Source organism: Bombus vosnesenskii, unplaced genomic scaffold, assembly GCF_011952255.1.
Source record: "Bombus vosnesenskii isolate JDL3184/JDL3185 unplaced genomic scaffold, Bvos_JDL3184-5_v1.1 scf7180000014522, whole genome shotgun sequence".
NCBI lineage: Eukaryota > Metazoa > Arthropoda > Insecta > Hymenoptera > Apidae > Bombus > Bombus vosnesenskii.
The window spans coordinates 1-24,185 of NW_022883499.1; the positions used below are offsets into that span (position 1 = coordinate 1).

Here is a 24,185-nt window from a genome sequence, read left to right on the forward strand (position 1 = left end):
TTGTAAACATGTACAGAAATGAAAAGAATACGAGTATCTTACCTGTACCAGGTGGGCCGTACAGCAAAATACCTTTCCAGGGGGAAAACGGGCCATCAAAAAAGATAGGATACTTAAGGGGATACACAACGGCCTCCTTAACAGCGGTTTTACATTCCTCTAGGCCTATAACGTCATCCCAATGTACATTTAATTTGCTTACTATGATCTCCTGTGATGATACAAAGATAAAATGGCGTCTTCTCTATATTAAGTAAGTGTTACGTAATTTGATATTTGAAGCGTTACTGAAATCACGTCATCGTCGATATACGTTGGACGGTTTATCGACGGGAATTTTATCGTTTAAAAGCTTTACGATACGTATATTAATCGAAAATAACTTACGCATGAGATGTCCTCAGCCTCGTAATTCCGGATTATCTGAATAAAGCTTTTCAATGCATTTCAATATCTTCGATTGCATGGATTGTTCCATTGGGACGTTAAATAGCTCTTCTGATGAACGTCGATCACTCTCATTGGGGAATATTGACGTCACTGTCACTGCGAGATTAATATGATTCGTATTGTCATCAGTTATCTTCTGCTGTAGATTCGTCTCTTTCACAGGCTCACTTCTCGCTTGTTTACTAACAGATTTGGCTTTTGTCTCAATACTTCTACAAACACTGGATCATATTGTAATACGATACGTTGAATACGATACGTTGAATACGATGAATACCGTTTAATATCGTTAAATAATATAAATTCTTACGTTTTGCTTGCATTTGTCACTTCCCTCGTCATTTCCCTTCCAGTTATTTTCTTACACAATATGGGATAGTTTTGAAATTTCATCTTGTAATAATTTTCATACTCTGCAACGATAATTTCCAAATCGATGTTGTCGCAAACCCGATGTTCGAGAGATAGACGAGCTTCCCGGAATAATACATCGCTAACGTCTATATACCTAAAAAAATGTAGTTTTTAATTAATTATAGTTTTTAACTGATTAAAAATATTTTTCGCAATGACTGAACACTATAAGATAACCATCAAACAACTGTTTTATCTCTAGGTAAGACAGGCAAAAGAATGTATTTACTATATAGATCCTCGAAGATAATTTCTTGTCTTCTGCTTTTTAATTTCCAATTTTTAGATGGATAAGAATAATTTGAATTTATACCTCATATATTTGTTTATAACTAGTTAATCTACATTATCGATTGAGTTATTCTTAACTACTGAATTACCGATGTCGAATTTTCAAATTTGGTTTCGCCTTCTCTTTCCATGATGTCCACTGATTTCTATTTCGATTGGTCACTGACACTATTCAAAAGAATTGGAACTAGGAATATATTTTAATTATAATATACTCACCCATTGTGTTCCAAATAATCACATACAAGGTATAATATGTTCCGATGACGTTCCGAAATACGACTCTCCTCCTAATATAATTATTTTTTCATTACAATAATATAAGGTTTTTCATGTAATTTTTTGTTACATTTGCGAATTCAACGAGTTACACATGATTTTTCATGAAACACGAACGTTAAAAATATTTGATACAGCCTAATTATAAAAATTGTTAGAAGCAAAAGTCATAGATACTATGTGCGAGTATCGCATGAAACGAACAACTATTAAGAGAACTGCAGCAATATTACAAATCAAATAACAAAACACACTCGTCTGTGACGTGGAAATTTTAAAATCTAAAATCTAGAATATTCCTTACCTTTTTTCGCAGATTATAAAATATCTTATTCATACTACCTTGCATCGATAAATCACCGTTCATAGTGACACTTTCAAATCGCCTATCGTTTCTCAATGGATACGAGAATTTCCGTTTATTACTTTAAAAACAACCCGTCCATTACGTTTCTCTTAAAAAATTCTTTCAACTCCGTTGAAAACCGAGCATCAAACAAGAGACAAACGATTTGTTGTCATGAAAATGTTTGGTTCACACATAAGCAACGCACAAATATAATGATAGAATAGCTGAGTGTGTGTACTGTATAGTAAGATGGATGCAACATGGAAATAGAAAGAGAACACCATGTATAGATACTTCCTGTCCTTGTTTAATCAGGCATGCACACTAGTGGACACTGACGCTGCTCGTATACCGCTGTTACATATTTCCTGTACAAGTGCGCGTCATTAGACAAGGACGGAACATCCTCTCTCTACTTCTCTATCGCGCTTTTAGTTCGCTCACGCGCTTTGTACTTATATGTATTACATTTCCACCATAAGCAGCGGCCGTGCAGTGACTTACAAAAGTTCCGAACGGTTCCATCCTGGGCGGACGGTTAATTGCGTTCGGTACTTCGAGGCAGGAAGGTGAGTACAGAATCGCTCCTCTTAGTACTCTTATTAGAAGTGTTATCATCGAATATAAGTTTTTTCAATAAATTCTTATCGTTTTACAATCTTTCTAGAATACAATGACGTCAGCAATCGATCATTTCCGCGAATTTATTGTAAATTAATTGGGGGAATATCTGGAGTTCTTTATCGGTTTCGACTGTAAGATCAGCAACTATTCGAATTTTTCATTCATAATTGTGACATTTTCGACTCTTCCGTTGCCAAGACCCTCTTGAGAGATTTTTGGCACGTTCCATCACCCTTGTTAAACGAGTGCACATTGGTGGATATATTGATTTTAAAAACCAATACGTGTACGAGATTTATTATCTCACTGGGACAAAGAAATCCGTTTTATTCGCGAATTTTCCGTGTTTCTTCTTAATTTTCATGAGTGTCTGGCGCGGAGCGTTATTTGAATGAACTTTTCATCGTTCAGATTATATTTCGTTTAAAAAGATTGAAATTGATGTCGAGAAGGAATGAAACAAGGTGCTCGGGCATTCTTTCGTTTCCCGGGGAAAGAGAAATATGAAAAAAAAAACGGTCGTTCTTCCGTCTGCCATTTTCGTCCATTACCAAAATGGTATGACCCAAGTGTCCCGGGCCGTGAATCAATCAAGCGAATTTTGAATAATTTTTGAATAATATCCAGTTAATAATTTGTGAAACAAATTAATTTCATTTTATTGTTGGAAACAAATTAGTTGGACTTTTCTTTCTTTAGCAGTTTTTGCCAGAGTTGACCTGACGTGCTACTTCAGTTTCCATCTTCGCTTCTCGAAACTTCCAACGTCCTTGGTGTTGGAGTCTCCTTGCCCAGGTGAGTACATAGCTTCTAGATACTCGTCGCTGTTCATCCTTACGAGCCTCTCGAGCTTTAGTTGTCAATTGTTACCGTTAAAGGAAGAGAAGCTCGCGACAGATGTTATCGAACAAATCGTTTATTCTCGAAAAGTTCGAACTTGTTCGTTGCGTTTGAATATATATGGACGGACGCCATTTTTCATGACATCATCATGATTTGTCATGTCGTGAGTATAGCTTCTGACTACCATATGTTTGTGATTTATGTGAAATTTGACCACTATACCGTGATAGAATAATATTTCCAATGAATTATAAATATTTTACATTGTGAATTATAAATATTTGTTACAAATTATATCGTACTTGAGGTGAAAATGAACCATATATCTGCTTATGGAATACGAGGTAGTAAATCATTCGAAACATAATAACGATTAATTAAGCACATATACAATAACGTTTACGAATGAATATTGCGAATTATTGTATGGCTTTAATGCGGTATTTAATGTTTTGATTGCGGTCTTTGAAATGGTATCATAGGTGCTGATATAATATCGCGCGAAAAAGGAAAGACCAGTGGTTAATATTGCAGGTGCACCAGTGCGCTGCGCTCGTCGAGGGTGGTTTTGACGCTGGTGCCGAGGAAAGGCGCAGAACGTGTTCGATCGACCCGCGAACGTAGCCTTTTTTTTTTTGTACGTGGAGAAATCCTCATGGACACTCCGCTGCTGCAATAATCGCGTAACAGCAGAGTAGTGTCGGACTCCTACCGACTAAAACTCCACGATGACCATCTTATGCGCGTGACAGGGGTGCTCCAGGAACCTCTTATGAATTAACTTCAGTTGCATCCCCTTCTCGCGTTCTCTTGTTCGAGCCGGCTATTGAGTGGGCGTTAGGGGGAGGTCGTTGCCCCTAGTGCTGTCACTTCTTCTGGTCGTAGTCCGTTGGGGCGGTGGCGGGGCGGCTCTGGGTCGTCTGACTGCCATCCTTCTCCATCGTCTTATCCTGCAGGGGTGAGAGTTTTTCTTTCTCTCCCTTTCCGCTCGCTCCTTCGCGAGCATAACTCGCTCGCAGAAGAGGCGGACGGCCTCGTATTCCTGTGACCCTCTCAACATCGCTTCCACAATCGCTGAGGGGGTCCACGTTTCTCCTATGGCGTGCCGCAGGGTGTAGCGGGGCAGCTCCCACGCCGGACAGAGCTCCAGGGTGTGCTGCGCTGTGTCCCTGCCCTCTCCGCAGTGGTGGCAGATGTCTGTCGTCTCTCGCCTTATTCTCTTCAGGAACTCGCCGAACACGCCGTGTCCGGGGAGTACTTGTGTCATCCTGAATGTGAGTGGGAGGCCGTGGCGGCTCCTCCATGCCTCCCAGTTTGGTAGGACCGCATCCGCGCCTCGGTGTTCGCTTCTCCCGTTGATCAGTTGGGATCGCCACAGGTTCCATGTGTCCTCCTCGGCGGTTCCTGTGTCGTTTGGAGCCGCTTGCTCGATGGGGTCTTCTCCCGGGTGCCATTCTCTCCGGCGGGTGTATCTCTTTTTGAGCGCCAGCGACCGCAGCTCCCACGGGGGGGGACGCGGCTAGGGTGGACGCCGACGCGTGAGACACCGTCCAGTATCCCCTAATGATTCTGATGGCGGTCACTCTGTGCAGCCTTCTCAGGAGCAGGATGCTGCGACGGCTTGCCATCAGGTCGTCCGCCCATACTGGGGCCCCGTACATCACTCGTGACCGAACGACGCCCTCGTAGAGTCGGCGCACCGCGTCTCCGGCCCCGCCGATGTTCGGTAGTAGGCCGCACAGGGCATTGGCCGCCGCTGACACCTTCGGGATCAGTGAGTCGAAGTGCGGCTCGAACGTCCACTGGCTGTCGATGGTGAGTCCCAGATACTTCATCTGTGACCCCACCCGGACGGTTTTACCTGCCATGTTTATGCAGAGGCCGGGCGGTGGTGTCCCTCGCCTCTTCCTGTCAAAGAACCAGGTGGCCTCCGACTTCGCAGGGGAGACTCTCAGGCCCAGTTCGTTCACGGCACGGATCGCACAGGCCGTTGCGATTCCGCCAATGCGCAGTGTCTCGTGCCAGCCACGACCCTCGACCAGGATTAGGGTGTCGTCCGCATAGCATACTATGGCCGCGCCTGGCGGTAGTGGGCATCGTAGTACCTCGTCGTACGCAACGTTCCATAGCATGGGGCCCAGCACCGAGCCCTGCGGGACGCCACGCTCGACGGATCGCTTTTCCTCTCCTTCCTTACTGGCGTAACACACCCACCTGTCGTCGAGGTAGGCCCGGATCAATCGGACGAGGTAGTTGGGAACTTCGAAGTGCTCCAGGGCCGTCACTATCCTGTCCCATGGCATGGTGTTGAACGCGTTGACGATGTCCAGGGAAATCACCAGCGCCACGCCTTTCCGGGAGACCATGTCCTCCGCAATCGCTCGTACGCGTCTGACCGCGTCAATCGTCGAGCGCCCCTTCCGGAAGCCGTACTGGCTTTCGTGCAAACCTGGCACTTGGCCCGCTATGTGTCGTTCCAAGCGGGCGGCGACTACCCTCTCGAGTAGTTTGCCGACCTCGTCCAGTAGGCATACCGGCCGGTACGCTGACGGCGAGGTCGTCGGTCGGCCCTCCTTATGGAGCAGGACCAGCCTCGCTGTCCGCCACGCCCGGGGGTAGACTCCCTCCCTCAGGCATCTTGTGAAGAGGTGCCGGAGTCTGGGGGCCATGACCCCCATCACTTCCCCCCAGATCCGGCCAGGGATTCCGTCCGGGCCCGGTGCCACGTTGCGGGCGGTCATTCTTCTGGTTGCCTCCCATATCTCCTCCTCTGTGACTTCCCAGTCGTCCCTCCATTCCAGCGGTCGTGTCGTTTCCCGTGGCCGTTCCGCCGCTCTGTTTTCTTGTGGGGGAAAGAGCGTTCCGGTGATCCGCGTCAGCAGTGCAGGTTCTATTTCCGCCGTTATCAGGGGGCCCTTCGCGCGCAGTTTCCGTGTCACCGTCCTGTATGGCCTCCCCCATGAGTCCGACTCGACTGTCTCAACCAGTTCGGACCAGGCACGGTCCTTCGCTTTTTTAATTTCCCTCTGTAGCGAGCGCCGTAGCGCGCGGCACGTCCGGTAGCGCAAGGAGACTTCTTCTTCGTCGCGTCGTCGCCAGCGGCGGGCCCTTAGGTACTGTCTTCGGGCCCGGCCACATCTCGTCCTCAGTTCCGCGATGCCGGGGTTCCACCAGTAAACTGCTCTGCTTTGCACCGTGCCTGGTGTGGCTCGTGGCATGGATGCGTCGCAGATTGCTGTCATGGCTTGGCGGAGGTTCTCGGCCTCCTCTTCCACGTCTGCTTCGGTCGTCGTTGTCGAGGCCTCCCAGCTCCAAGCTGTTGCTATAGCAGCCGCCCGGAGTAGGTCTTCGTTCCTCTCCTTTATTTTCCATCTGGGTGGTGGGCGCGCGTGCCTCCCCCTCGGCGGGCCGCGCCCGTCGTTTGTCGTCGGCATTCCAGGTCCAGGTGCGTCCACCTCCATGAATATGTAGAGGTGGTCCGACAGCGTCTCGACCCCTTCGGCCACTCTCCAGCCTGAGATCCGCCTGAATGCCTCGGGGGAGGCCCATGTTATGTCATCAATGGAGCTCACTCTGCACATCACGCAGGTACTGGTCGAGCCCCTGTTCACTAGCAGAAGACCAAGTCCCGCGGCCCAGTTTGATAGCGTGCGGCCGCGCGCGTTGGTCCTGGCGTTCCCCCATTCCGTGGAGTGCGCGTTGAAGTCTCCCAGGACGAGCACTTGTCGGGGGAGTCGTCGCCTGACGCAGTCGCCAACTCCGTCCAGGAATTCTTCGAACGCTGCCCGTCCGCTGTTGGGTGACACGTACACCCCCACCACCATCATCTCTGCCCACTCGACCGCGGCGTACCCGTTGCCCCGTTCCAGCAGGGCTCCGTGGGCAAACGCCTCGGGCGTTGATGTCCAGATGACGGCAACCATTCCGTCCGTGTCTCCGACCACTCCGGGCCATCCAGAACTCTGTATGGTTCCGCCACCACCGCCAGGGCGACCGTGCTCTCCCGGATGGTTTGGTGGAGCAGGTCTTGTGCTCGCCTTGACCTTCCCAGGTTAGTCTGGAGGATGCGCATTCTCAGTTCCTTGGTGGCCTTTCCTTGTTCGTGGCTTCCTCCGTGCCTACCTCCTTGTTCGCGGGCTTAGGGTCGCTTTGCGGCGGGGAGCCTTTCTCGCTGCCTCTTGCAGCCGTGGATCCGCGGGCGGCTCCTTTCGTTCCCTTCTTCGAGGGGGCGCAGGCCGGTCCCCCCATCCTGTGCACCGACGGTGTTCCAAGCGCCTCGCAGAGCAGGCATTTCGGGCTCGCAGTAGTGCATGCTCTCGCCTGGTGCCCTGGTTCGCCGCATCTGAAGCACAGGTGCCCCTTGTCCTCCTTGGCGGTGCAGGTCTTCCCCGTGTGTCCTATCCCAAGGCACCTGTAGCACTGTAACGGTCTCCGTTCGATGGCTTCGACCTTCGCCATCGACCAGCCTATGGCGACCTTTCCAGCCTGGGCCAGTTTCCTCACTGCACTGGCAGGGCCTCGTATCCATACGGCGCCAAGTCCGTTCCGGGCGGGGCGGATTTCTCCCAGCCGGATGTCCTCCGGCTTGCAGCCGCCCTCCCTTGCCAGGGTGTTCTGGATTTCCGCCTTGGTGGCCGCTATGTCTATCAGGGACACCCTCAGGGACCTCTAAGATGACACCTCCGGTGATGGTCTTCCGCATCCTCATCGTGTTGATGCCGAGCTCGGCCAGGGAGACACTGTCCTTGGCCGCAGCCAGCACCTCCGCGTAGGATTGGCTCGATTTGTCCGTCAGGGTGATTGTTACCGCTGACGTCCGCGGTGCGCGCGGGAGGGGCCCCCTGCCTCCCCCTCTTCGTGTGTTCGCCGATCCACTCTCCGGAGTTTTCCTCTGGCTCTCCGCCCCTGTCTCGGGGATCAGCTTCGCCGGCTGCTTCCTCCCTGCCTCCTTCTTCTTTCCTCTTCTTTTCCTTCCGACGGTCTGCCATTCGGTGTCCGCCATTCGGCCTCCCTTGGGCGCTGGGGCGCTTGGGGCTCCAGGCTCCATCCCTCTCGTGTTCGCGACAGGGGCGACCTCCTTTCCTTCTCCTTTTTCTGTTCCCTGCAGTTGTTCCTCCAGTCGGTGCAGCAAGGATCTCATCTCCTCTACTTGCTGCTCGACTGCAGCGAGACGCGCCCTGTAGCTGTTCTCATCCGCGGTGGGGCGCGAGGCCGGCTCTTTTCGGAGTGCCTCTACCTCCGCCTCCAGTGTTGCTATGCGTCCTTGCGTTATAGCGAGTGCGTCGGTGACAGGGTCCGTTCTCCTCACTAACTCTGTCACGCCCGCGGTGATCGTTCTCGCCGCCTCCTTCAGGGTTTTCCCCTGCGTGACCTTGTGGCCGCGGGGCGCCTCGGCAGCCCTGGCCACCTCGGCGGCCCGGCGAATCAGTTCGGCTCCTATGTCCGCCGTTGTGGCTGATCTCATTTCTTCAGCCGGGTCCGCGGGGAGTTCGGGGGATTCGTTGGCCTTCCTCCTCTTCGCTCGGGGTGCTTCTCTGGCGGGGGTTTCCTCCTCCTCTGTTGCTTCCTCAGTCCATATTCCCTCCTTGTCCAGCGTGAAGCGGGAGGGTCCCTCCTTTGGCGGCATCGCCTTCGTCATGCTCCTGGTGCTAACGTGCGGCGGCTCCGCAGCCAGTTCCGTTTCCCTCCGTCCCCTGGCGTTTTCCTCTACCTCCTTCTCTTTCGCCATGGATGCGTCCGTTTCCCCGTTGGGCGGGAAATGTCGCTCGGTCAGCACTTGCCACTCTGCCAGTCGCTGTCACTTTCAAGTGGCCCGCGCAACGCGCTTCGACGCACGCGCCAATATGGCTGCGTCTGGGTAGTTCCTCGAGTAGCCCGTGTAGCGGCGCTGTTGTCACGCGTCCTAATATGGCTGCTCCACCGTCCTAACCTCACACTTGTTGGTTTGGTTTAACTCCTCCTTGTCCAGGCAGGACTTCCCGTATCCACACCCGTTTTGCGCTCACAGGCACTAGTCCTCCACTTTGGTTGCCTCCCTTGCCCAGGCTCTCCAGTTTTCCGGAGATTTCGATTACGCTCGCAGCTCCGTCCTCTCTACGTCTGCCTCCCATGTATCCCCACCACTTTTTCCCGCGAACGTAGCCTGTGCTCATACTGCGACAGAGTTCGTTTCAGTTGGGCTCAGTCGCTGTTTGTCCGTCGACAGCGTATAGTCGCGTCGGCCTACGATTCCTTTTTTCTTCTTGTTTCTTGCGAACTCTCTCGCAACAGCCGTTCTATACGTACGCCGCCAGTATATCGCGTGATCATCGTTCCCGTTGCTTCCCTTACCCTCTCACGTCCTTCGAAGGAGACCTCCCTTTGATTTTTCCTTGTTTGGAGGGAATTCATCGCCCGGACACATGGACTGCGAAGCACGAGGGTTGATCGAGGCATCAGCGTGATGTACTTTTCAGGTTTCATATTTTCTCTATGATACTTTCTAAGGAGAATTTGGAAGATATACATTTTTAGGAAATAAAGGTTTTTATGGAGTCATCGATAAGTTAGAATTTAATTAACTCTCTTATAACAGGTATTCCAATTTTTTAATATATAAATTTAGTTTCCTCTATGGTGTTAGAGAACATAATGCGGGCATTCTATGATATAACGAATATATTCGTATATATTTTAGTTTATTCATTCGTCAAATTTCCCTAGTAGGCCGGCCTGCAGCTCACATGCAGCACTTAGTAAAAATTTGTTTTGTTAGAGGTTGGCCATTCTTCTTGCTATAAAAATATCGTGAAGTCATATCATATGATAAAGCACCTTCTGAAAGCTAGATGCTCGATAACGAGCCTAATGATTCTCGGTAGTTTGTAATGTCAAGCTTTGAATTGGCGAGATCGCTCTGCTGTCAAACCGCCGTCCAGCGGCGACCACATTCTTTAACCACGTTCAAGGGGTATATCACGCTACAGAAACCATCAAAGGGTTTGCAAGTTAGTTGCCTTTTAGAAGTGGGGCAGTTGGTTGTTACATGTCATCCGTAGTTGCTGGCTGTTCTCCTTAGTCGCCATACATCATAGAGACGACAGTTATAGTCGCCAGTTGTCCTTGCTAATGGTTGCTTGTTGTCGCTAGTTAGTTCTCGTTATCGTTATGTATTCCATCAATCACGCGAAATTTAACGTATGGGATTTTATTCTTCTTTATTCTTTCTGTAGGGAGATTTTTTAAGACGAGGAAAATATAGAATATTTCAAGACGACGGTAAGGTTTGAATTTAAGTAACTATTTTATGATACAACAAAGTGGAAAAACGATTTAATTTTATAAAGTTTAAGGTAATTTTTTAAAAAACTTCGAATTTAAAAGATTCAAATAGATATCTTAAACGTAATTAAACCCTCCATATCGTAAGAAATTAAATGAAATTGCGCAAGAAAGTTAATACATTTAATGTATTATTTTAAACATTTGTTTAAAAACATTTATTTAAAATTTAAGTGTAGGCGTTGACGCGCGCGCGCCATTCGAAGCATTTGTCAGTTCGTTACATCTGCGGTAAAAGTTGTAACTACGAAGAAGCTTAACACATGGTGCGTCTCAAGACGACAGTAAAAAGTATTAAGAGATTTTTCGAGATTTTTTCTTTTAAGTTTCCAAGTACTTTTTCTATTTAACTTCTTTTTTTTGCATTTTCTCACAATATTCGATAAATAGAGACGAAATATGACAGTTCTTAGTTCGGGGATTTATTGGTTCGAAAGTTACTTCAAAAGTGTTTCTGGAGTTTGTGCGGTTAATACTTTTAAACTACTGAGTACGACTTATTCCGTATGGCTGGACAAATCTTTGTTGATACTGTAAGCGTAACTGGTCCGGATATTGTCTTGTGGAGATAGAAAAATACACGAAGTATTGATTGAACTACATATTTTTTTAATTCTTTTTTAATTCTTTTAGTTCTTCATATATTGATAATAGAACGATATTCCGCTACTTTGAGCACAATATAGTAATGTTTAAATAAATAATAAAATTTACGCATTTCGTCTTCATGCGTCGATAAGAAAATGCAAAAAAAGTTAAAGAAAGATGATGCGCAGACGCGAAGTTTAGTCAGCAATAATATTTAAAACCTCTAAAATATATTGTACACATTTATTTGCAAATAAGCTCAATGAAATTAAACTGTAACTGTGTTTCCAATAATGTTTTCGATGTATTGCTCGCCATTATGTCGGATTAACAACTCTAAGTGATCGACCTTAATCACTAAATGGCGGCCGTGATTCAGTGGTATAGCTTTACATATGACGGACATCGCAGGCGCTTGTAAGACGTCCATTGTGAAACGTTTCCAATAGCACCGTTTATGTGATGGTGAAATCTGAATATATATATCGCTGAAATATATATCGCTTATCACTTGAGTCTGACACGATCGTTTTTAAATAGAATCACAATTTTTTATTCCTTACAAAATCAGTCTATAAAGATTATTTGCAAATAAAATAGATAAATAGATAAATGGTTGTACAAACTTATAAAACAGATATTACAAGTATATCTAAATAAATGATATATTTATAAATTGTAATATTTGATCTAAAGTTTAAATAAATAAAAGAGATACTCGTGACTTACAATAAAAGTATTTTTTTTCAATTTTTAAACAAAGCAAAAGTGGATAACAATTTTTCAAAATGTAAAAATCAACACAATGGTTGGTTTCTTTAATTAATCAATAACGTTTAAAGTTAATTAATGTCCAGAGTGGTTTGTACATTTTGTATTTCGCCGTATTTCAACGTTCGATGTGTAAATAGAACTTGATGCCTGAAATATCGAAAAAATAATTAAATCCGATCGTTCCGTCGAATTTGCAAATTGTATACTCGTGTAAAATCGAGTGCGCTTGTGTATGCTGATACGAAATGTGGTAGTATATTTTTCTTTTTTCGATTATCGTTATCACTTTTTGTGTGGAAAAATTAATTCCGTGAAATGGAAGTGCAATCAATACGGTTTATTACGAAATAATAGCACAACGACGGTACATATTGGTATTGACGTCAGCTTCACAAAATTTCTCGAGTATCGCGGTCGACTATTTGGGTTAAGAATTCATTTTCAAGGTTCTACAAGCACGAGTATCTTATGGATATGAAATTTTCAGTGTACATTTTAATAACCATATTTCATATTGCATGCTGCGGTCCAAGAAAAATCCGCAGTTAATATTCTGCTAATCCCTGCTGCTTTTAAAGACCATAAGTAAGGTCCGTAAGGTCGTCCGTAAGGTTTAAAAGATTTCGAGTAGATTTGTATTACGTATTTTATCTTCTAATTTTTAAAGAGAGGGTCGTGTTTAATTAATTGAAAATGACGAAACTGTAATGGGACATTATTATCAAATATTAAACGTGGTTCCATTGGGTACTTTTATGGTCTTTGCGAGATATATATGCATTATACGTTGCTATTAGCAACGCGTAGCGATGAACGATGAAGAGCAGTACCTTCGTTATCTCGTCTCGGTTGTGTACATATCAGTAATGCACAGTACTCGTACTAAATATCTTACAAATTCCATACAGATTTTCAGATTAGTTTCGAATAATACCAACACGACCATGATAGTCACAGTACAGTATTAAATAGTGCCACTATGCATAATACACTCCTAAAATGTTTCTACAAATATATTTATCCGAATATTTTTGTCAGCTACTATATCCTAACCACGATTTATTAAACAATATATAGATTTAAAAAAGAATATATAACGACATTACTTGTTTAGGCTAGATTGGTTTAACTTGTATAGTTTTAATAACTGTGTAAGGTCAAACAAGAACTTATCGTTAGTTTGGCGAGATTTGATTACACGAAGCAACATAATTGCTTTGAAACTCAGGACAGAAAACAATGTCAACCGGTAGACGCGTTTGTCTGGTGAACGTGTAACGCGTGAATAATAGATAGCGACAATCACGCGAACGCTAGTTACAGCTGACTTGGCTTACATTGTAGCATTCAAACTAGAGTATACGAGCCGTAAGCGCTATTGAAAGTTCAAAGGCCGACTAGTGAGCTTCATCCTATCTCATTTTTTAATCAGGCGATGGATCGACGAATCGTATTGATTTCGAGGATTATTATAGTTCTGTGGCAATTTTAAAGCGTGGTTTGTCTAATCTTGTCTCGTTAGCTACAGACTCTTTGGCGAGCAGCCTGAAACTTGATCCAGTTTCGAGAAAATGAAAAATTCGTCTCTTCTCTTTGCTTCCCTGTTCCTTCTTTCCTCCTTTTTCCCTTTTTACATCGCGTTAAGACCCGTTAAATAATATTGACTGCCGTGGACGCTGGCTGAGAAGTGCACTTTATAACTAGCTTTAAAATCACTGACGTCGATGAGGACAAAGGTAAGTTAGAGGGTTATTTATCTGAGCTGGTGTTATTCGACCTGAACTCTGCAGCTTTTCAGAGCTTCTTTCGTTTTTCTTTTAAGAGCAGAGATGTTAACTGGTCTTTTGTTACGTGTAAGAAGTATGTACTAAAGCTTATTTAGCACCAATTGGTTGCTCAAAGTCGAGATATACATACCTATATTATATTAATACGTTACAGAAGATTACGCGTTGGTTAGCTTATGAGAATTTATAGTGTGTCATAGATCACAAAAGCAGAATGACTACTTTTTCATAAACGATATATGTATATGAATTGAAAGTTTAACTATTACGCCACATACTTCTCTCGATAAACGTCGTCGAGTGCATATTGTTAAGGAATATTAGCCATTTGAATTCAATAGTTTCGAAGAAACTAATGCTTCTGTGAAGTTTTTGCAGGCTGTTAATTTTTTATTGAGATACTACAACGTTTGAATAACTTCGATTAGAAATAAAAATCACATTACATTAACGCGTAGAATGTAACGTAACGTAGATAATGTAAATATAAATTATATTACAAGGAAATAATACGGGTAAGTAATGTGAAACATTCTGGTTAAAATTGCATCCTTTGAAGGCTAGGACACACAGTACTTACGAAGTAGATTAAGTACCAAATGGGGTACTTAAGAAAATTCATGTTGTCATTGTTTAATAAACATCTTTAGCTAATAGCTTTCTGCAAAAGCTGGTTTAAGTTATGCTAGCTTATTCCTTATTAATTGCAATTATATTGTTCGTATCTCCTAGAGGATTAACAATCCATTTTTATAATGGATAATAAAAGTAAATTCCTATTAGGTTGTCCCAAGTTTCTTTCGTTTTATAAAGAAATGACAGATGCACAACATATTTTGTTTTATGTTATTCTATATTATTTTACATTAAATTGGAAAAAGGTGGATCACACGTAATTCAATAAAATAATATAAAACGAAAAATGTTGTACATCTATTACTTTCTTATAAAAAGAAAGAAACTTTTGGAACAACCTAATATTTCTCTACTACGACGCTTTTACAGTGCTAAAATATTTGATAAAAATGTTAAGAAATTCTAATATTGATTTAAGCGTATCGATTTATCTGCTCTTCATATTTAATCAAACAGAAATTGTTAATTATGATTTCCACTTAAAAGCGGATTGCATATTATGAGGATAAATTATCAAATTCATCTCTAATATAGACATTAGAGAATCATTCATAGCCGCAATCCTGTTTACCGCTAACATTCCTGGTACTCAATAATTCATTAGGTGACTGCTTTAGCCGCACAGAATACACCTACAAATAATTAATCGCGATTAATATTCCATCGACTTTTGAAAATCCCTCATGTGATCTATTTCATGCGATGAGAACACGTATAAATTGAGATTGCGATCGACCATCCTCAGTCGGATAAATCGAGTGATTCAAATTATAACACAAAAAAAGTTAAAACTAGTTACATTATCTTTTTCAATTTTTATGTATTATTTGGCGGAAGAAACTTTGGTAATTGGTAAGTAAAGTTCACCTCCTTAATGTTAATGATTTTAATATGTTATTAAGCTCAAGGTTCTAAGGAATTTTCTATATATATATACATATACATAACTGTGTGCGTATATGTATAATATACGTATAACAACCAAAGTTCAGCTCTCAAGTGTACGCAAAACTTTTATGTTCATTTTACGCTATACCAGTATGTTTCATGAATTTGTTTGCTAACAGTATCGAAACAAATAACAAGCAGAGGACGAGCTATTCATGAATTGTTTTGCCAGCGTGTACGCTCCCAATATTTTCTATTTGAGAAAACATACTTGTTGCTATTGCAACTACAAATATTTTTACAGTCGACGCTTTTGCCGTGAATCATTGGCTAACATGTAAAATCGAGAAAAAACATGGTTTATTGTGATGGAAATGTGGAAAACCGCAAAACAGATATAGAAGGGAAAATAAAGGAAAGGAAGGTAGATAAGTAGAAGCTTGGGGTCAAGTTTAATTCACTGAAACCGAGCTGCTTGTATTATCACAAAACAAAATTGCCAGTACGTCATTTCCGTACTCTCGTCCTCGCGAAAATGGTTTTGCTTGTTAAGGAAAAACGAAGAGACAGGGAAGAGAGGAAAAAGCAGACGGAGAGCGCTTTTAAAAAGCTGGCGAACCGTGTGTTACCACAACGAGACACGCGATGCTATTTGTCGCTTTAAATTGTGCCGCAACTCGTTTTTGAGATCTTTGCCAGGGGCGCGTTAAAACATACTGAAAATATATTTCTGGCTTTTCTGGGGTTTAACTGAAATATGACAAATAACGTTGTAAAACATATGTACTTATGACTTACAGAGTAATTGAGTGTACAAAATATATAGTATACAAAATAGCCAGCGATTTAGGGCTTTAAAAGATCAAAAGGAAAGAAAAGAAAAGAAAAGAAAAGAAGAAAGATAATATGTTGTGGCAGTCTAAGTCGATCTAAGAAAATAGATAAAGGGAGGGAGGGGCAAAGCTAGTTAATCTGGAAAGAATCCAAGCGTCAATTTCAAGCATTTGCAGAGAATCAAGCGGGCTGGTTAAAGTCGTGAGTTGAGCAATTATCCCGCGTTAGGTTCAATCAGGTTAGTCCCACGCGAAATTGATCCAACCATGCGAAAACGAGTGTATTCTGATTTCTGTCGCAGATACTTCTGGCTAGTGCAGTACCTACACGGTGGTTGTTGAAATAGCCGCTTCTCATCTATTTTCCGCAGCGCGGACATCATCCTTTGATCCCTTACGACTAACGAAGTTTTCGAAGATGTACGGCAGTTTGAGATTCTACTTGAAAATGATCATGATTGCGGTCTGTGTGCCGTCTGCTCTTCTTTTTGTCCTTCCGTTAAAGACTGGTAAGTTGATACTGATTAATTATGCGATCGAAACCATATATAATGGCTACAAAAATGCCGCTAATATAATATTCCTTCTTTCTTGTATCTGTCTGCCTCTCAGGTCGTTTTACTAATTACAATAAGTAATTTCGACTTCTTTGCGCTCTCTTTTAACGCAAAAAAATATGAAATTAACATGATATATACATTACTACATAAGTTATATATAAAATATGTATATTATACCCTTGCCTACTGACTGATATGAATTTCTTTCGGTCTCGAATGCGTTAAAAGAGAGCGAAAAGAAGTCGAAATTACTTATTGTAATTAGTAAAACGACCTGAGAGGCAGACAGATACAAGAAAGAAGGAATATTATATTAGCGGCATTATCATGTTTTTGCTCTCTTTAAGTCTTTCATCGAGACAGACAATCTACAGGTATTAATCGACCAATTTCTCCAAGCTGATAACTTCGAATTGATGTTTATATATAAGAAGTGTTATGTGTTAATCTGTCTAAATGTTTAAAAGGTATTATAAATTAAATGTTGTTAAACGATACGTAATTGCCTTTTGATCGTAAATTTTACTATCAAGGGGCCTTTTATGTATGCGTAATCATTGTGAATTATAACAATTTATGTGATCGATATTAAAGGTGTTTAAAAGCATGTATTTTTTTCTATATTATTATTCTCCTATATTATTATCCTATATTGTTATAGCATTCCTATATTATTATAATATCCAATTACATGTTGATACACAAGATATACAGATTATTATTTATAACGTTTTGGTTTTCTTAATTGAGTCATTCATTTGGTACAAATGATAAGAAATTAGTAATAATTCACAAAAAAAGGATATCGTAGTAGAAATATTATAAAAAAACATTTTCTGTTTTAGTGTAGAGTTACTCCTTCTTACAGACAGTGTCGTACAAATCTGTACGTCTCTGAGAAAATGTAGGTATCTGAGCCCTTACTTCCTCAACAACTTTTAGATCTGATAGAGAAAAGAAACATACGAAGTAATGTATGAAGTTTTGTATACTATATATTTTGTACACTCAATTACTCTGTAAGTCATAAGTACATATGTTTTACAACGTTATTTGTCATATTTCAGTTAAACCCCAGAAAAGCCAGAAATATATTTTCAGCATGTTTTAACGAGCCCCTGGCAAAGATCTCAAAAACGAGTTGCGGCACAATTTAAAGCGACAAATAGCATCGCGTGTCTCGTTGTGGTAACACACGGTTCGCCAGTTTTTTTTTTTTTTTTTTTGATATCGGTGACTGCCATATTCTCTTGAGTTTCCAAATCGTAAAGAATCTTTCCCCAGGGATTGGTCAACTGTGTATGTCCCCATGCGACGTAACTTGCTTAAGGAACAGGAGCCGGTGATATGCAGGCAACGTATAATTGATTATCATTCGCTCTGAAACGCTGAAGTAATGACCAGTGCAGTGGTCCAGTGGTCATATTGAATGCCGCTGGATATATCAGCATTTGGCAACCTAACCCAGAGAAGCAGGAAATATGAAGCCACCGAATACCAATTAACTTCGTAGTTGCACGGTTCACATTCTATCATTTCTGAATATGCGAGGACAGTCCTCTTATTGTGCTTTTAATTCTTTTATTTGTTTCATTTTCAGCAAATATACTGGTTTTTTAAATTAAGCTTCTTTTTATACAGAGTTACAGATTATATTAATTTTATATAGAATATATTTAAGAAAGATATTTAATTTTTTTGCTAGTTAAGTATTGATCGATTAAGTTACTGTACCTTTGTTCCGATAAATGCGTGCCATTTCCTCGAATCTAATATCATAGCAAATGCCAATACCTATTTTGCAGCCCTTCACATCGAACGTCGTTAGGGAGTTACCAGGACTGAGTGAATCACTCTCTCGAAAAGTAATCTTATTAGGAATGTCGATGTCGAATAGATGTACCTAATAACATAAAAATGTAGTCGCTAATTCTATTGCTGCAACTTTTGTAATTTAATATCAAAGTTACCAACTCCTAAACTTTAATTATTTTTTATTTAATAACTGACAGCGTTTTTATCACTTTCTTTTATTAAAAAATCTGATCATTTAATAATGTTTAAAAAGGAGAAAAAATAAGTATAATAATATTTTAAGTATGTGAAAAATTTATATTACACATTACAACAAAAATGGGCGTTTCCCGTATCATAACGTATTTTATAAACCGTAAATTATAGAATTGGTTATAGTATACGTATGTACATATGTATATTCCTAAATTATTCCTAGATAGAGTCACTTTCTTCACCCCAATATTTTCAAATTCAAAGCCATAAAGGAATATATTACTTACCTTTCGGTGTCTTGCTATCAAAGTTCCATCGGGACCCCAAATAGTACAGGTATTGTACAATTTATCGTCCTCTATTTCAGGCATCGTACCACCAACTACATAGATGTTGTTTTCTTTAGCTGCGTTCGATGAAGCAACGCTCGTTTCACCATCAGGAATACTCTCGGCGTATTTTCGAAAGTACTCTGCATTGCAATATTTCAATTAATGAAAAATAACTGTCTTTTGTTCCAACCATAAATTAAATTGAAATGTTTGCCAGTTTTTTATTTTTTAAATTATTAAAATAACTAAGTTTTATATTTCGACTTAATTAAATATGCAATTACTTAGCTAATAGTATATATAATAAATTGTTTCTACAGGTTCAAAATGAAAAATGAATATTTAGAAATATTTAATTACGACAATGCTATTTGTGTTAGCATCAGTGGCTTGTTACTCAACGACTTTGCTAGTACTTTTTGAAACATAAAGTTAGTTTTCAATTAACACTTATACTAGAGGCGGAATTATAAATGCAAAATAATTGATAATACTAAATTAGTATTATCAAGTATTATCAAGTAGTATAAGTACCTAATTATTAGTATCTTAAAAAATATATTTATACAAAAATCACGATAATCATGAAAATGGGGAAATCCTATATTCTCGAATCAATTCACAATATATTTTGTATATTAATTAGATTCCGCGCTCATCAGTACGTACTCACTGGCGACATCGAGAAAATGTATCGGCAATTCCTCGTACGACCAGAGGATCGGAAATATCAAAGGATATTATGGCGCAGCGCGAGTGGAGAAACAGAAACATATGAGCTTAACACCGTAATACTCTTATCATAGAAATAGAAGCAGTCCTCAATTCCAGCCCTCTAACTTCTATCTCCACCGATCCAAATGATCTCCTAGCCCTCACTCCCGGACATTTCCTCATTGGCGATTCATTAATGTGTTTACGCGATCGAGATTTCAGGGACATTCCATCGAACCGACTCTCCAAATGGCAGCATATCCAACAGCTTAAACAACATTTTTGGAACCGCTGGCATAAGGAGTATTTGAAAGAGCTAACCGACCGCAATAAATGGAGCAAGGGTGGACACAGCATCCAAAAGGGCACAATCGTCATCCTCAGAGAGGACAACGTTCCCTCCATGCATTGGCCTCTAGGCCGAGTTCATCCAGGCGCCGATGGTGTTGTCACGTAAAATAATAAAATAAAAAAGGAATTTGAGGTAAAAAATAAAAAAAGAAAACTTTATTTTTTTTCTAACATCAATACACTTTACAATCTACTTCCGAACTCTAGGCGTGACTTTTTAAGACTGACTCTTATGATTTTACTTTCGATCGGATCCGATTACTTTCTTTTGTCATCCCTCAACATCCCCACCGTCCATGCATTTGCTAGGCGTCCGCGACCGTTGCCACGTGCTCTTTCTTCTAGAACCTTCGGTGGAAGGGCCGTTGGGATGTTGATGGTTCATTAGGCACTTCAGCGATATACATTGTCGCCGAGTGCTTTATCTCTATCGTCAGTCCGTCGGATTTGAAGTATGCCGGTCGTGACAGTGTCCGGACAGCTACAGTTCAGACGGCAAAGAGCATCTTGGATCGGGGCGTCAAAAGGCTTGTCCCACTGCCAATTCAACCCGATCTCGAGAAACCCGAACAACTAGCCACCGAAACGAAATAAGATGGGAACTTCAACCACACCTCGCTAGTTTGATCGGTACCCTCTCAACGGGGGGAGAATGTTACGCCATGCGGCTTACCATAGGTCATAATCTTAACTATCGATCGCGGCACTATAATGTCGCAGACGGATCGTCGTGTCTGCCCGGCAAACAAACATTGTAGTGGCAAGCGCATGGTTCATTAAGCAGGGCGACTTCCAGAAACGTCGACTCGTGGCCCGTATTTTACCTCGCAGTAAAAGAATGTGGCGTGATCCGAACGTAGTGGGGGTCGCCTTCCAGAAAAAACGAAAAAAAATCGAAAGGCGTTCAGAACTTTTCGAGAAGTTAAACCGTCAACACATCTGATACGTCGCGCATTACTTATCAATCAAAACGCAGTTACATTTTTTTGTTCCTTTTATATCTTTCTAGTTAATAAGTTGTTGAAATAAACATTAATTTATTTGTGTTAATTCTGTGGAATTTCATTGAACTACCCTTATTATCATAATCGAAATAAGGGGATCGATCAGTTCGTGGCGTCGATTATTTAATCGTAACGGGAACTTACAACTCTCGTTGACGTGCTATCTCGCGATCGCGTCTCTCCGCGAACGGTCGAAACAAAATGATTCACTAAAAACTGTCCTGAATTCCTAAGAATTTATTTACCGCAAAACTGACAAAGTGTTTATTTAAAAAATGAGGTTGAAGGTCGTCCTTTTCTTTCATTTCATTCATTTTCATTTTCTTTCTTAAGTATGGCTAACACAATATCTAATCAATTAAAATTTTATATTTTCACGTGAAAAGTTTCTTTAGATAATTATTATCAACATGATGACTAACTCTTACGGATTAATACGTGTCTGTAGGGCAATCCGGTGGACTTGATCGGCTTTTTACTTCGAAAGTTGAGTAATCGGTGTCGCTTTCTTGCGCATCTTTGAACTGTATAAATGTTTTAAAATTGTTTGATCCAGAATGTACCACACCGGACAATCAAGAAGGCAGGTGCCTTGACTACAGAAAATGTAAACCTCTGCGAGAAATATGGCAGATACAGTACCGTACAGCCACCGATTTTTATAGACGATCAGTGTGCAGATACCAGGGCAATGTTACGATCGTTTGCTGTCCGAACGATCCAAACAAAGAGAAGAGAGAAATTTTAATAAAAACTGTGTATAAGTATAAGGCTTTGCGACCACCATACTGTGGTTTTAGCAACGTCTCTCATACCAGGGTGGTGGTCGATGGTAAATCAGCTGAACTTGGTACGTTTTATGTCTTTCTTTCCGATTAATAATAAGCCATTTACTGCAAAGAATGAACTTTAAAGGCATTAAACAGCACATCAATGTACATTTCAATTAGACTAAATAATAATGCTATGATTTTATCGGTAGTAACTTTACTTATTAACTTGAATTATTTCTTTCTTTTACTTCATGTTAGGAAGAGTATCTTTTTGCTTGAAATAAAAAATTGATATAGGAGTAATAATATGGATAGAGATCAAAAACTGTTAGGGCAGAAATTACACGTTTGAACTTTATAGTTCAGTATAGTTCAAATAGAAATTATATAGAATTATTTAATAATTTGTATTCCACTGGAATAAAAATTTAATTTCTGTCTTTATCAAATCTCTATTTCGGAGTATTTGTACGTATGTACTTATCGTCTGCTGTATGATCGAATATCGAATAGGTAATAATCGTTGTTACTCGTTATGTGAGAAAAAATTATGTATATTCACAACTATGACTATTGCATTTTAGGCGCTTGGCCATGGATCGCTGCATTAGGTTTTCGTAATCCCCGAAACCCAGACAAACCACTATGGAAGTGCGGAGGTTCCCTGATATCGACTAGGCATGTTTTGACCGCAGCACATTGTGCACATATGGATGGAATAGAAAACATACACAATCATAATATTGCCATTCTTAGATTGGTGGAGGAGGTGCCATTTTCGAGTAAGTCCTCAAATATATATATATATGCTATTGAGTATTACTGAAGTATCATATCCTGAAATTTCTTACTGTACACATATATTGTGTCATAAAGCGTGTACAATTCTTTCTCATACTTTTGGTCATTCGTTTCATGCATTTTCATTTATTTTTTTATTTTTCAGGGTACGTATATCCCATTTGTACGAAAGAGCCCCTACGAAAGAGCAACTTCGTCGGCTATAACCCCCTTGTTGCTGGATGGGGAGCATTAAGATATAGTAAGTGATATCAATTTTATAATAAAATTAAACAGTTCCAGTCTTAAATATCTTTCTTATTTTCTTCGTAGGACGACAACGACGTAATGCATTAATGGAAGTACAAATGCCAGTGATTAAGAACGCCTAATGCAAAATAGCTTATTCCAAATTTCCTAATGCACCTGATATCACTGATGGTATAATATGCGCCGAACATGCTCAGGGTGGAGAGGATTCTTGTACGGTAATTAAGTTACAGAGTTACTACAAACTATACGGTATCTGAAGACACGTCGATTCGAATTAACATCAAATCGACGTCTTAAACATTAAAAATAATAGATAAACACAATTTAATAGTTTTGCCCACTTCTCGCACCTCGTTATGGTATTTAATCTAATTTCCTTCTAATCTTAGTTTTGCTCAAAATACATATAACATGTACGTTATAAATTGGAGTATTTCAATACACAAATCAATAGAAGATTATTACTGTATATAAGTATAATTTCAATACAATTCGATCGATATATTTCAGTATCTTTGATTAAAAATTTAACGATCCTCTCAGGCTGACCGCGGCGGACCACTGCTGATACAACATGAATTAACCTCGTATTTAATAGGTATTGTGTCTTATGCTTATAAGTGCGGCACAGCTGGGTATCCCAGCGTTCACACTAGGGTCACATCGTACCTTGACTTCATTCTCCAAGCGATGCAATAATATGATATTACTGTTCCATAAATATCATTGTGTAAAAAACGTAAAGTTGGATTTTCTTATTGTGGAGATAAGAAACAGCTCAAATTTACATTGTTTTGTACGTTACAAATTATAGGCTTAAAATGTACGAAATGTAACTTTGAAACGACACTAATTTTTTACGCACGATAAACCTCCACGACTTAGGTATGTAAAGATGATAAACGTATATTAATTCTATTAATTTGGTAATAATAAACCAACTTTCTGAGAAGTTCTGTAAATTTCGTTTCTGTTGTATCAAGAGAATAATGGAATATTCCACTTAGATCGTATACTTCTTGTATGTACGTACAAAATTTTCCGGCTAATCTAAAACACTTCATAAGATAGAGAGCTTCTGGAAATTCGGACACAGAGAGTGCATAAAATACAAGATAAGTCTCGTGTCTTTCAAAATTATTTTTTATTCGCTAAAAGCGTCCTGTGTACTCATGCAATCACATGCAACCTCGAAACTTCACTTATTTTTTATCACTTTCCAATTCAATACACAGTTTCTGCATTTTTGACTATATGTAAGAGAAATTTCCATTCAGCCAAAGGTGTACTTACAGATTATAGATTCCTATAC

At 41.0% G+C, this 24,185-nt stretch overlaps 1 protein-coding gene and 1 long non-coding RNA gene across 2 annotated transcripts; one reads left to right on the forward strand and one right to left on the reverse strand.

Moving 5' to 3' along the window:
- Positions 1 to 6: 6 nt before the first annotated feature.
- On the reverse strand, positions 7 to 18,390 carry LOC117239969 (katanin p60 ATPase-containing subunit A-like 2). The gene is made up of 5 exons (XM_033505789.1): positions 18,371 to 18,390; positions 1,375 to 1,445; positions 761 to 950; positions 388 to 671; positions 7 to 211 (listed from the first exon to the last, which is right to left on the reverse strand). The coding sequence occupies exons 2-4, from the start codon at positions 1,376 to 1,378 to the stop codon at positions 401 to 403; spliced, it is 465 nt and encodes a 154-aa protein (XP_033361680.1). The 5' UTR covers positions 1,379 to 1,445; positions 18,371 to 18,390; the 3' UTR covers positions 7 to 211; positions 388 to 400.
- LOC117239970 lies at positions 1,726 to 3,257 on the forward strand. The gene is made up of 2 exons (XR_004494597.1): positions 1,726 to 2,352; positions 3,107 to 3,257. It is a non-coding gene; the product is annotated as an uncharacterized LOC117239970 (long non-coding RNA).
- Positions 18,391 to 24,185: the final 5,795 nt, after the last annotated feature.